This window comes from Cynocephalus volans, chromosome 11 (genome assembly GCF_027409185.1).
Source record: "Cynocephalus volans isolate mCynVol1 chromosome 11, mCynVol1.pri, whole genome shotgun sequence".
Classification (NCBI taxonomy): Eukaryota; Metazoa; Chordata; class Mammalia; order Dermoptera; family Cynocephalidae; genus Cynocephalus; species Cynocephalus volans.
Genome location: NC_084470.1, coordinates 49,891,202 through 49,903,482, shown reverse-complemented (window position 1 = coordinate 49,903,482; position 12,281 = coordinate 49,891,202). Strand labels below are relative to the sequence as shown.

Genomic DNA, 12,281 nt, shown 5'->3' with positions numbered 1-12,281 from the left:
GCCTCTTAACACCAAGGTCAAGGGTTCAGATCCCTGTACTGGCCAGCTACCAAACAAACAAAAAAAACCCAACAGGCCAAAATAACTGAGAGTGAAGATCAAACTGAGTTAACTCTTGGAAATTGCTATCCAATTTAGATATTTTTCTAATGAGCCAAGTTCTTGAGAATTACTGGCTGTTCAACTTCTAATACCAATTCTAAAAACTTACAAACTCATGCTTACTCTATTATTTAAAAAAACAAAAAAGGCAAATCCAATAAAGGCAAAATTCTGTTTGCAAGAGAGCTATCCAATCCTCCCATGCTGGATGGGACAGCCACCACTCTGGCCTCATGGTTCAGAGTATAAAAGCCACATGACAGGTTTTTTGAGCCACCCCCAGCACATGAAAGACATTCAATACATTGTTGGGCTTGCCACCAAGAAAGAACCCAAACACAGTCCAAACACAGGACAGAGGGAACAAAAGTGTGGCCAACTGCAGAGAAAGGTGACAGAGCAGAACTGCAGGATCAAGTGCTTTGTTTTCCAAGTTTCTTGGGGCAATGGAAGAACCATCTTGGTGGCCTACAGATGAGAGACCCTTCCCTTTGCTGAGAATATGTGAACAGGAGGCTCTAGCCTCCTGAAGATGTTCAAGGCTAGACAATGTCCTTCTTGTTCTGCACAAATGCCCCTAAGTCCAGACAGGATGAATTCAGTCAGAAGAAGCTGGCACACACAGGGAAACCCTCCCCAGGCCGGACTGATCCATCTGAGCCTGGACCCAGAGCTGACAGGTCAGGAAGGCTATGCTGGACAACAAAGGCTGATGATGCTCACCACTTTTCCTCACTTCCAGGTGTCCCTTTCTCCCAAGAATGGCCCATACTCAGCCCTTGCCCCTGAGTAATTCATTCAAAGAAGGATTCCTGCTAGGGACCAATGATCTGACAGAAAACCCAGCTCATGCCAGACCAGGAGCCCCCCGTCACTGAGAGCCCTCTTCAGGACACTGAAACATGGTGGCCTCTGTCCTCACTTGCTTCCTCCTCCTGCTCATTCCTGGATTTCTCTAGCTAGGAATGACTCCCCACAGTTATCATGGGTATTTTCAAACAGAATATTCTCCCCCCATGCCCATCCCCACAGCCAGGAGCCTGCTTGGATGACAGCACACTAGAAGGGAATGAGCAAGGATCCTTGGCTGCTTCTCTCCCCCGACTTGCCCCCACATCCCATGAGACGGTCCCTCCCATGAGCAGGGAAAGTGATGCAGGCCCCATTCCTACAGGTTTCCACAGAGAGCTTGGGGCCAAAAAGGAAAATCAGGTAGCAGTTACCTGAGCTCCCCAGAAGTGAAGTCCCACGAAATCTCTGTGGAGAAGAGCACAGGCAAAAGCCCTATGACCCAGTGAACACAAACCAGGGCTCTAGATGGCTCACTCCTCAAAGAACACATGATAGCAAACAAAATACTTTACCTAGGGCAAAAGGCCCACCCAGGCTCCCAGAGCCATGACTTGGAAGGCGATCACCCCCCTTCCTCTACCCATTAGCAACCAGGTGTACCACCTGATGGTGCACTTAACAACCACAGAATGATGGAAAGACAGCCAGAAACCCAAAGAACTAGCACAGACCCCCCTCCCCCCCAGACTCTCCCTCTCCCCGGCCATACCAAACATCTCCTGACACTCCATTCTGATGGAAGGCCCCACAGGGATGCTACAGCAGCTGGGCACAGGGTAGGCAAAGAGGGAGGCCACCCTGTCTGTACCGCGTCCTAACCTTCAGTCCCACACCAGAGCCACAATTCAACCCTCCCTCAGCCAGGCCAGAATTTCTCACAAGAATTTCAGCACACAGAAAAAAACATGCAACCGAAACAGGGAAGCTGGGGTTTAGTGTTCAGCACTGGGTAGGATCAGTGATCTGACCATTTCTGCAATAAACTAACTACATTTGTTAGTGATTTATTTGTTTCTTTTGAGGATGAAAAGTAGAGATGCCTGCAATGCCTGAGGAGAAAGCTAAAGAAATTAGATATGGCACTTTTCAATAAATATTTTAAAGCTTCTTAAAGAAATAAGTGAAAAAGAAAAGCAACTGCTGTAAGGCCTGTTTTGCCATTATAAATTATTCTGAGGGAAGAAAAATACCACTGCACAAAAGTTTTTTTAAAAAGGAAAAAAAAGACAATATAGCTTACCAAAACAAAAACAAAACACCTGTCCCTGTAACGTCCTGGACAACCCACATTTTGACCCATGAAGCAAAAATTGAGCTCTGAGGGGACTCAAACTGGCCTCCCATAGCACCCTGTGCTCAAACACCCAGAGAAAAGGCCACTCCTGTTAGTGACAGACCCCAGACGCTACGCACAGCTACTAAGCAGGGAACGTGATGCCCTTCTCCTCTGCGAACTGCAGGCTGGCCAAGGGCCAGAGCCTGCCACTCCCAGGCATGCTGCGCTCGCACACTGCCCCAGCCACCATGCGGATTCAGAGGAGCGACAGACCTCCTCTGCTAACGTTGCTGCTAATTTGCTAAAGAAACTAAACCTCAAGTAAAATGACCTCATATGGGTCTAAGGGCCACAGTTTACCAAGCTGAAGTGGGGTTGTCATTCTGAATGTCAACCAATCAAGTTATGGGAAACATCTGAACCTCCAAATAACACAGAGGAGGCAGCCCTCTTCAGTTCTCAGCCAAGTCGACCTCTCCCCATTGCCCAACAACTCACTTACCCTCAAGATTAAGGGATGTGCTGTTTTAAAACAAAACGGTCTAGAGAAACCAGAAGGAAAAGCCTTCACAAACAAGAGTGATGAATGCCCAGACTCGGCCCAGAGAGCCAACCTACAGTTGATGACAATTATTTACATGTGGCCGTTATCAAACAAAAATGGTAGCACTCCCTAGAAGACACAAAACTTTTTTCTTTTTCTCTATTTCTTTTAAACTTCCTTTTCATAAAAGCCAACTTACATTAAAATATACTTACTACAAGACAACACAACTAACAAAATATATAATAAAACTTACACAAGTAGAAAATTCTGAGGTATTTCTGGTTTGAGGTGGTCTGTGGTCGTGAAGTTTTAATTCTTTTAATTTTCAAAATTTAAACCTCGGAAGCCACATAACAAAGCATTTGTGTATATGTGGATATATGTGTGTTTCGTTTGAAAAAAATTTAGCATGTTTCATAAATTAAAATAAACTTAAATGTTGAAACAGCAGCATTAGAACATTCACTGACTAGAGCAAGGTATGGCATAATAGGAAAACGGTTTTTTAAAATATGCACCACTTTAAGGAATCTGGAGAAAGCCATGTCCACGAGCCACAGAAAGGGGACAATAACGTCACCACATGGGGCAGAACCATAGCTGCAGGACTCTCAGGTTCCCCAGAGGCAGGCCTTGGCAGGCCCCACCCAGGATAGCCTCTTGCCCCTGTTATGCAGGGCACCCCCTTGTGGGCATTTCCCTGAACTGTTCCAAGAGGAAACAGTATTTCAACTTTACTTCCATTAAAGATATTTACAGCATCATGTCTCATGAAGAATGTATTCATTAAACTGTGATGATTTCTACACTCAACTAATCTTAAAATTAGGGCAGAAAAATGTTTCATCCCATGCCCACACCCAAATTAATGGAAAGAAACTGGTCAGAGCCAGCAGGTGGGTGAGAGCTGCCCCTGCTCTCAGACTTTCTCCAAATCCCGCTCTTGTCATTAATGCTCGGCCTCCACAAGGTCCTTCCCCTCGATTCCTGGTTACCTGAGAAGTAGCCTCCATAGCAAAGGATGTTGCTCCTAATGTGCCCGAGTCCAGTGTAGCTCTGTTCCAAACCCTATCCCCAGCACTGTCCTCCCCTTCCAAATCCAGTCCAAACCATCCGCATCCTCATCCCAGTTTTTCCTCGGTCAAGACAACACCCGTTAGATCCGTGAAAGACACATCTGCTGTTTCTTAAGCTCACTGTCTAAAAAGGGACAAAAACAAAATAAAAGGGTAGGGGAGGAGAGAGGGGTATGAGGGTAAAGGGAAGAGGAAACTCCTCTTTTGAGGAAGGTATGTTCTTATTTAACAGTCTTCAAAGGTTCCTCTAGGTAGAGTTTGCAGCATTAAGTTTCCTAAGAAAGGAGATGGGTTTCTTTGTGTCACAGATTCTGAGACGACAAATAAAGAGAAAGTGGGAAAAATGAATCCCAAAGGACAGGAGGTGGCTGAGGCTCTTCAGCATGGCGCTGGTTCTGCATTCATAGCTCAGCACCTCAACGCCTGCTGATGTGTCCGCTGTTTGCGATACAGTAGAGCAATATGCTGGTAAAAACTGATCCAATCCAAAAAATAATATTAATAATAATAATTATAATAATTATAATAATAATAAAAAGTCAAGGTAAAATAGCAGCTGCATTTTATGTGTTTGTTGTTTTTATGGGATTTCCAAAACAAAACACAACTTTTTTTCCTTTCTTCTTCAGATGCAGAGTCTGGGGAGACACTCGCGTCCTGGGCTTAGATGCTTGACTCTTTAGGGGGCAGGTCCACATTGGTGACAGAGGTCACCAGGGAGACAAGACAATCCGAGGTAGTGCCATTGACCGACCTCCGGATCAGGGACACCCGCTCCTCCACGCAGCCTGCAGACAGGCGAGCCTCTGCATCATGGTCCCAGCACTCCTCGATGGTCACACAGAGCTGGGCCAGGCCCTGCACAGCAGTGGGGAAGAGGAGAAAGACACCTTTGTTAGGGCCCCTCAGTGAGGACAAGCATGAGGGCAGCAAACTTGATGATGTTCCCAGGGATCAAGCAGAGCCCAGCAGCCCCAACCACAGCAGCAGGTCAACTATCAAGGGCCTGAGGGAAATTGCAGGAATATGGAACCGCAGGAAACTGACCTCTTGGAAGTCACCATCCTGAGCCCACTGGCTTCTCTCCACAGCCCCAAGGAAAGATTCACTGAACCTCAACATAGGAAAGGAGGGGAAAAACCCAGGCCACCTCCCAGGGAAGATGCAGCTGCTTGCCTTGGAGCAGTGATACTCAAACAAAATCTTACGTGAAGCCTCTAGAGTCTGGGGAATGTGGCAGCCTTTCTCTTTGCCCCACTCCCCCTTGATCTCGGGTTCTGCCACATATGGAGAGTTCCCTTCTCTGTCCCCTGCAGGGCCACCTGCACCCAGGCCCCTCACCGGGTGCTTCAGCCAGTGATCCTTAATGGCAGGCCTCATCTTCTTGTGCACAACCACCTCCTGCAGCTCCTCCAATGAAGGGTGCTGGCCAATCTCTTCCTCAAAGGGCAACATGTACTCATCCACAGGTCCTAGAGGTAAGAGCGAGCCCAGTGGGATGGGCCCAAGGTCCCACTACTCTCTGTCCGCCCCCCAGGATGCCCAGGGCTGCCATTCCACTCACCATCCGCAGCCTTGCAGCGAGACACAAGCTCCCACAGCACCAGCCCCATGGCATACATGTCAATGCGCAGGAAGGCGTCTCTCTGGAAGTTGATGGCTCCCTCAAGCACCTCGGGTGCCATGTACCGTCTTGTGCCCACCTACATTAGGACAGATGAGGAGACAAGGGCTACAGTGATCCAGCATGCACAAATGCACACACAGCCTAGCCAGGGGTGCCTGTATGTACCGACAGGGGAGAAATGGTGGCATTCAGTGCAGGATGCCAGTGATGGCAAGCCTTGACTCCCACATTCACTGATGAGTTGTGAGAGCTCATAGCGTGAATTATACTTCCATGATGATCTAAAAACATCACACACTCAAGACAGCAGTAACCCAAAGTGGAATTGCTACCAAATTCCTACAGCAGTACCACAAAGAGCTATACAGAATACTCTTTCACTGAGATTGAGACCAAAAACAAAGGAAAGAAAACACTTAAAAATATTCAGTGATTATTTTAGGATGATTTAGTAGGTTAATTTTTAATTACTTTTTCTAATCTCTTGGTTTGGATTCTTAGTATATTTCTTTCTATTTTATCTTGTTCAATAACTACACCTGAAAGAGAAAGACAGAAAAAGACTGAGACTACAAGTGGCCAAAACCCCAACAGGGAATCTCTAATGTTTCTCAGCTGACTGGCCTGGGGAAGCTATACCGCCCTCCAAACTTTGGTTTTCCCACTTGTAGAACACTAGCATTGTTCTCTGAGTTCTCAGACAGTTCTGAACTCACTCAGTGATCTCTTGCCCCTGCACCTCGCCAGCTGAGCACCAGAAGGGCATGTCCACTCTGGGTCAGCTCCCTTTTTCCCCTGTGGAGGCTCATTACCTGCCCATGGGTGTCCCCTGGAGGTTTCCCTGGCTCAAACCGAACGGCCAGGCCAAAGTCAGCCAACACGGCTGTGAGGTCACTCTTTAGCAATACATTCTTGCTTTTAAAGTCCCTGTGGAGACAAATGGGCGGAGATGAAGCTGAATAACATGATCCAACCTGCCCTTGTCCTGAACATCATGATCAAACTCCTACGTTGGTTCCCAAGATACTAGACTCTGTGCCCTACTGCCCCCAGGTGAAGCTATCCCACCCTATCTGAAGTGCAGAGTCCATGACAAGGTACAGGCAGGCAGCTTCAAGAGTCCACAATAGGTGTGAGAATCCCTCACTGCACCTCAGATGGAAGGCTTCCACAATAATTAGCAAAACACACCTACCCAACAGCTGGGTAGACCCTGTCCTAGTCCCCAGTATCAAAGGCCAGCCCATAAATTTTCAGAGGGATTGGGGACAGGCACACTGGCCTGGGATGTGAGTTTTCTGGGAAGAATTTATAACATTTGGAATGTAAATGAAAACAGGAATTTAAAATTACCTTGCCTAGAATCCTACACAGACCCCTGAGGGGCTTGGGCCCACCTCAAAGATGGGTAAAGCAAGATACTGGTGAACTTACTCTTACTAAGCACTGGTGCTCTGGGTATTCAATTTCCCCAGTGCCTGTCTCAGCTTGTTGTGAGAATTAAACTAAGTAATGAATGCAATGCTTATAGCCACGCCTGGCACACTTAACTATGCACTAATGTTCAATTGAACCATATCGAAAAGTCAGTATTCAACCTCCTGACCTATAAAATAGCAATTTTATACAGTCAACCTTCTATATCACTACTATTATTCCATTTGGGGCCCTTCAGCTTTAACCCTGGAATTCGAGGTTCATTCCCCTCCTTCACAGTCAGGGAACCAGACTAAACTAGCTATGGGACCTTGACTAAGTTACTCAACTTCTCCACACTACTGTCCCTTCATCTGTCAGATAGGACTGAGAAAAAAGTACCTATCTCACAGGGTGGTACTGAGCGTTAAATGAGCTGGTATTTCTCAAGTGTTTAGAGGAGTGCTTGCCATTTAGTAAGCACAATGGTGATAAGTTAACACAGTGGTTTCTTCAGGTGTGGTTCAAACACCCCAAGAAGTCCCTGAGACCATTTCAGGGGATCTACAAGGTCAAAATTATTTCCATAATAATCTATTATTTGCCTTTTTAAAGCTCATTCTCTCAGGATTATGGAGACACATTTTCCAGAGGCTACATGACATATGATGTCATCACTCTGACAGCTAACAAAATGTGTGTGCTCTAATACAGCAAATATCAGCAGATATAACCCACATATATGCAAGTTCTTTTTAAGAATATAAAGAGGTCCTAACCAAAGTTTGAGAACTACTGAGACAACCAAAGTAATGGAGTCAGCACTTCCTCATGTGGCCATTAGAGGGCACCAGAAAACCAGCTTGGGAGGTCATGCCATTCCCCAGGACACAGGTGGAAGGCCAGGTTTTGTGCCCAGTTTGCCTCTGACACACCATAGGCAGACTAAGCATGTTTAGGAAGTTTAGACACCCTACCCCTACACCCTGCTCTGGCCCACCAACCCTCTCTGCAGCTCCAGGCCAAACACAGGGAGGGCACCTGCTGAGCCTGGTACCTGTGGGCAATAGACGGCTTGTGGCCCTCGCCACGGCACCAGGGCACATCCTCATGCAGGTATGAGAGGCCTCGTGACATCGTCTCTGCCACATGACACAGTTCATTCCATGTGATGATGTTCCCCTTGAGGTAATCCGTGAGAGAGCCCTAAGAGAAGGCAGTACAGAACTTGAGCACATGTTGTGGGTATAGGACAGGATCCACCCCAGCCCTGGGAGAGATGTCTCAGTGGGCCAATGGCTGGGCTCCTCTCCTGGGAGCTATAATCAATATGGAAGACACATGAGGCCAGGAGGGGGTGGAAGGTCAAGGGGTGGTCATTATGAAGTCACTATTCTTATCACAAGAACTGATCCCAGGGTCAAAGGTTCCTGTTGTTGGGACACCTATGTCCACACCTATCGCAGTGGTCACCTCATTGTGGACATCACCACGGGGCAGGGGTCACCTTTTTTGTGGAAGGCCACCATGGGGACCATTCTACCTCCTCTTGGAATGCATTCTAATGGGCGTGGCTCACCTTGTCATGGAAGGCCGTGATAAGCCATAGCTCCACTTCGAGGTTGGAGCCTCGCTTCTCAGCGGCAATAAATTGCAGCAGGTTCTCGTGCTTCATGCCAGGTGTGCTGAAGATCTCTCGTTCACTCTGCCAAGACTGCTTGTCCTGAGGTGGGGAGGCAACTCAGAACCTCATGCAGCCACCCACACCCCATTCCCCATGCTCCATTCCCTGGCCTCCCAGCCTCAGCTTCTATAAGGGGCCCAGGAGAAGACCGGGACTGAGCTGGGCCCTGGAATATCAGGCCAACAGTGATCCCTGAGATCACTTAAGGTCAGCACCTTAATTTACAAACAGGGCCACTGAGGTCCAGAGATAGGGAGTGAGTGGCCCAGTACCACCCAACAAATGAGAGGCAGAGCCAGGCCTGGCTTTGCTAACTGTCCCAGGCAACTGCTTAAGGTAGTCTGTTGTCCAGGGCCTCTGAGAAGAACCTGATGTCAAAAACAAAACCCTGAAAAGCAGAGTGGGTCAAGGTTTTGCAAAGCCCTACCCTAGTCCTAAGATAAAATTTCGTTGTTGCATGAAATTCACAGACCAGCCAAGTGTAGCATGAGTAACCACTCCCAATAGGGCCCACTTCTCTTATCCCACCATGTATTCAGGGCCTGGATTGCCCTAGGGTGAGAGAGGATCTAGTTCAAGCCACAGCAGGTATGGATGACCTGGAGCCCATCAAACACCCACCTGGAGTGGGAAGATCTTGACAGCCACAAAGTCATTCATGAGTCGGGCCTTCCAGACACAGCCAAATCGCCCCCGAGCCTTGATTTCCAGTAGCTGCAGTGGCTTCAGGCCCACAAGAGGGGACGGGGGAGGTGGCCCAGGGTCCTAGGAGAGAGCCAAACACAGGGAGGGTCAGACCTTTAATAGGGTCTGGCCTGGCCTCCACACCTCTACCCCTGCCCTGACCCAGGCCAACACATCCGTCTCACCTCATGGATGTCCACATGGCCGTAGGGAGGCTTGCGATGCCGGTACATCCAGAAGGCCAGCAGGACGATGAGGGAGAGGCCCCCAATGGGCAGCAGCGAGTAAGCCAGCACCGTGAGCAGGGTGGGGGCTGTCGGGGGTGGCTCGTACGTGACTGGGGGACACATGGAGCCCTGCGTCACACAGCCCGCCCACCCCCATACCTCTAGAGCCAGACCACAGGGCCCTGTAGCCACTCCCCACCTAACTCAGGAGCCAAGCCCTCCAGGCCAAGGAGAGGCCCAGGTCTGCTGGGTCAGGGCCTCTCTTCCCACTGGCCCCCTCACCTTCTGGGCCCCCAGCCTCTGGCAAGTGGGTGAAGCGCTCGTTGCAGAAGTTGCCTTCACAGCAGCAGAAGTACACCTGGGGGTTCTCCTCGGTGGCCACACACTCCTGCCTACGGGCACAGAATTTTCCACACATCCCTCAGGTAGTGAATGCAAGACTCTCCCCGGCCTACCCTGCCAAACCCTCCCCACAGACAGAGCACGTGATGGGCAACATCAGGGGCACAGTGTGACCCCACCTCCTCTAAAGTGTAACCCGAAGCCAGGAAGGAACAGCTTGGGGTCAACACTCACCCCTCCTCAGGGATGGAACAAGGCACACAGGGTTGCAGAAGGACTTGGGATCCTGGGCACCACCTCGAAAGCCCCTTTCTTGTCTTCTCCTACCCACCCAGACATCCTGAGGCCTGCAGGGCCCAGCCGGTAGTGGAAGCAAGCACAGGCAGGCTCGAGTGGAGGGCAGCGCAAGCCACGACAGTACCTGTCATAGCAGTTGAAGTCGTCCAGCCAGCAGCCCTTCTTGACGAGCTCAATCGTGCCGGAGCTGTTGCGCCAGGAGGCATAGCAATGCAGCCGCTTGTCCTGCTCGCCCTCGCAGCGCTCCAGGCCACTCTGGTTGGTGCGCTCCAGCTCCCAATTGGCGTTGTAGTAGATGCACTCCCGTGTCTCAGCCTCCCCACGCCCAGAACCTGTGCCCCCAGAGAGGGGAGAACGCTGTGAATGCTCCTGGACCACCACCCCAAGCCTGGGGGCCAGGCCACCCTGAGGGAAGTTGGGTGGTGGGTGGGGGTCACTGATCTCAAGGCATTCGATGCTGTGCCCTATGCCACCCATGTAAACACCACCTCTTAGCTCACTGTGTGCCAGCCAGCACCAGCCCCTATCTCATTTTCCCAATGAGGCCCAAGCAAGAGTGAGAGGAGGCAGGCAACCTAATACCACAGAAAAAAGGATAAACAGCCAGCCAGACTCATGGCCAGATATACAAAAAGGGGCACCAACAAGGCTCCTGGGTGGGGATGAGGGATGCTCCCCTGCAATAGCAGAAATTTTTAAAGGGGCCCTCAAAACCCCAGTGCACATCAGAGTCACTGCATGCGCAGAAGTGAGTGGGGTGGCATGACAGTGTTTATTAAAAATATGTATTCCCAGACCCAGCCCAGACCTAGCCAGTGGAAATGAAGGCAGTATCTGCGTTTTTTACCAAACCCATCTGTCTCACGTGATTCTGATGCAGACCTCAGGGACCACGTTTATATGAACCACAAGGGCAGTAGCTTCCCACTGCTCCGGCTGCTCCTGTCTCTGCCTGACTCCTGCTCACCACAGTCCCCCAGAGAGACCCTGCTGCTGGTGTGTCCTCCATAACTCTCTACCCAGACTGGGAGGGAAGAAAAGACCCTCCCATGTCCTTTCCACACCCAGCAACCACACTTGGCGCTCGGCAGGGCTAGAGAATACAGGGTAAGACTCCCAGAGTAACTGATATAGTTTGGATATGTTTGTGCCTCCAACACTCATGTTGAAATTTGATCCCCAACATGGCAGGATTGGGAGGTAGATCCTCATGAGAGGCGTTTGGGTCATGAGGGCAGATCAAGTCCCTCTACTAGTTCCACCAGAGCTAGTAGTTTAAAGTAGCCTGGCACTTTCCCTGCCTCTCTTACCATGTGACATCCTTGCACACGCCGACTCCCTTTCTACCTTCCAGCATGAGTGGAAGCAGCTTGAGGCCTGCATCAGATGCAGCTGCCCCAGAATCATGAGCCAAATAAACCTCTTTTCTTTATAAATTACCTAATCTTAGGTATTCTGTTATTGCAAAACAAAAATGGACTAAGACAAGGGAAATATGTGCCTCAGGCAGGAGATGGGCTGGCTGGTGACTGAGCTGAATACACAGATCATCCTCCCATCTGGACTTGGTCTCTGATGACCCCCGGGCACACCCCATCCACTCCTGACCCGCTTGGCCCCCTGCAGAAGTGCCATCCAGGTGGCTGAACACTTTGACTTCCTTACCTCCAACTGCCCAAACACTTTCCTTCAAACATGGCCTCAAGCATTCACCAAATCCCCCTTCCTTACCACCCCCCTACAAAACAATCCCCAGTCCCAGCCCCAAATGTGCCCCCACAGCCCCTGGAGACCCCACAGCTGTGTGATCGAAAACAGCATGAAGATGCCCAAGGAGACTGTCTGGGAGTGCCCTACATCAGGAGGAGTGGCATTTACAACCTGACTGCCAGAACTCCATGCAGATGCACAAGAATGAACCAGAACCAAGCATCTACCTGTCCTCTCTGCACTTCTTGGGCCTCCTATATGGGCCGGTAACCTGGCATCATTCCTCACTGGTCTCCCCTACAATTATTCCCACCCCAGGAAGGAGAAGGGAGGGGTCAGAGTTAATCCCGCAAAAGGACAGCCAGCAACCAGGAGAAGGGACTCCACCCCAACTCTGGAAAAGGGCAAAATGCCCTGAGTTCTAGCATAGCACAAGGACTT

The 12,281-nt window shown here is 49.7% G+C and overlaps 1 protein-coding gene across 1 annotated transcript; it reads right to left on the bottom strand.

The window, feature by feature from the left end:
• Positions 1 to 4,410: 4,410 nt before the first annotated feature.
• ACVR2B (activin A receptor type 2B) lies at positions 4,411 to 10,607 on the bottom strand. Its single transcript, XM_063113373.1, has 10 exons — positions 10,255 to 10,607; positions 9,774 to 9,883; positions 9,450 to 9,601; positions 9,202 to 9,345; positions 8,476 to 8,619; positions 7,954 to 8,102; positions 6,293 to 6,407; positions 5,418 to 5,556; positions 5,195 to 5,325; positions 4,411 to 4,711 (listed from the first exon to the last, which is right to left on the bottom strand). The coding sequence occupies exons 1-10, from the start codon at positions 10,605 to 10,607 to the stop codon at positions 4,517 to 4,519; spliced, it is 1,632 nt and encodes a 543-aa protein (XP_062969443.1). The 3' UTR covers positions 4,411 to 4,516.
• Between the last annotated feature and the right edge of the window lie 1,674 nt (positions 10,608 to 12,281).

What these genes read in the sequence shown, in the direction of transcription:
- ACVR2B (XM_063113373.1), bottom strand. Translation starts at nt 10,607, where the DNA reads ATGGGTGGCATAGGGCACAGCATCGAATGCCTTGAGATCAGTGACCCC. An exon ending in TCACGGCCTTCCATGACAAG is followed by an intron (nt 8,103 to 8,475) that starts GTGAGCCACGCC and finishes GCCTTCTCTTAG; the next exon opens with GGCTCTCTCACGGATTACCT. An exon ending in CAGGGGACACCCATGGGCAG is followed by an intron (nt 5,557 to 6,292) that starts GTAATGAGCCTC and finishes GTCCTAATGTAG; the next exon opens with GTGGGCACAAGACGGTACAT.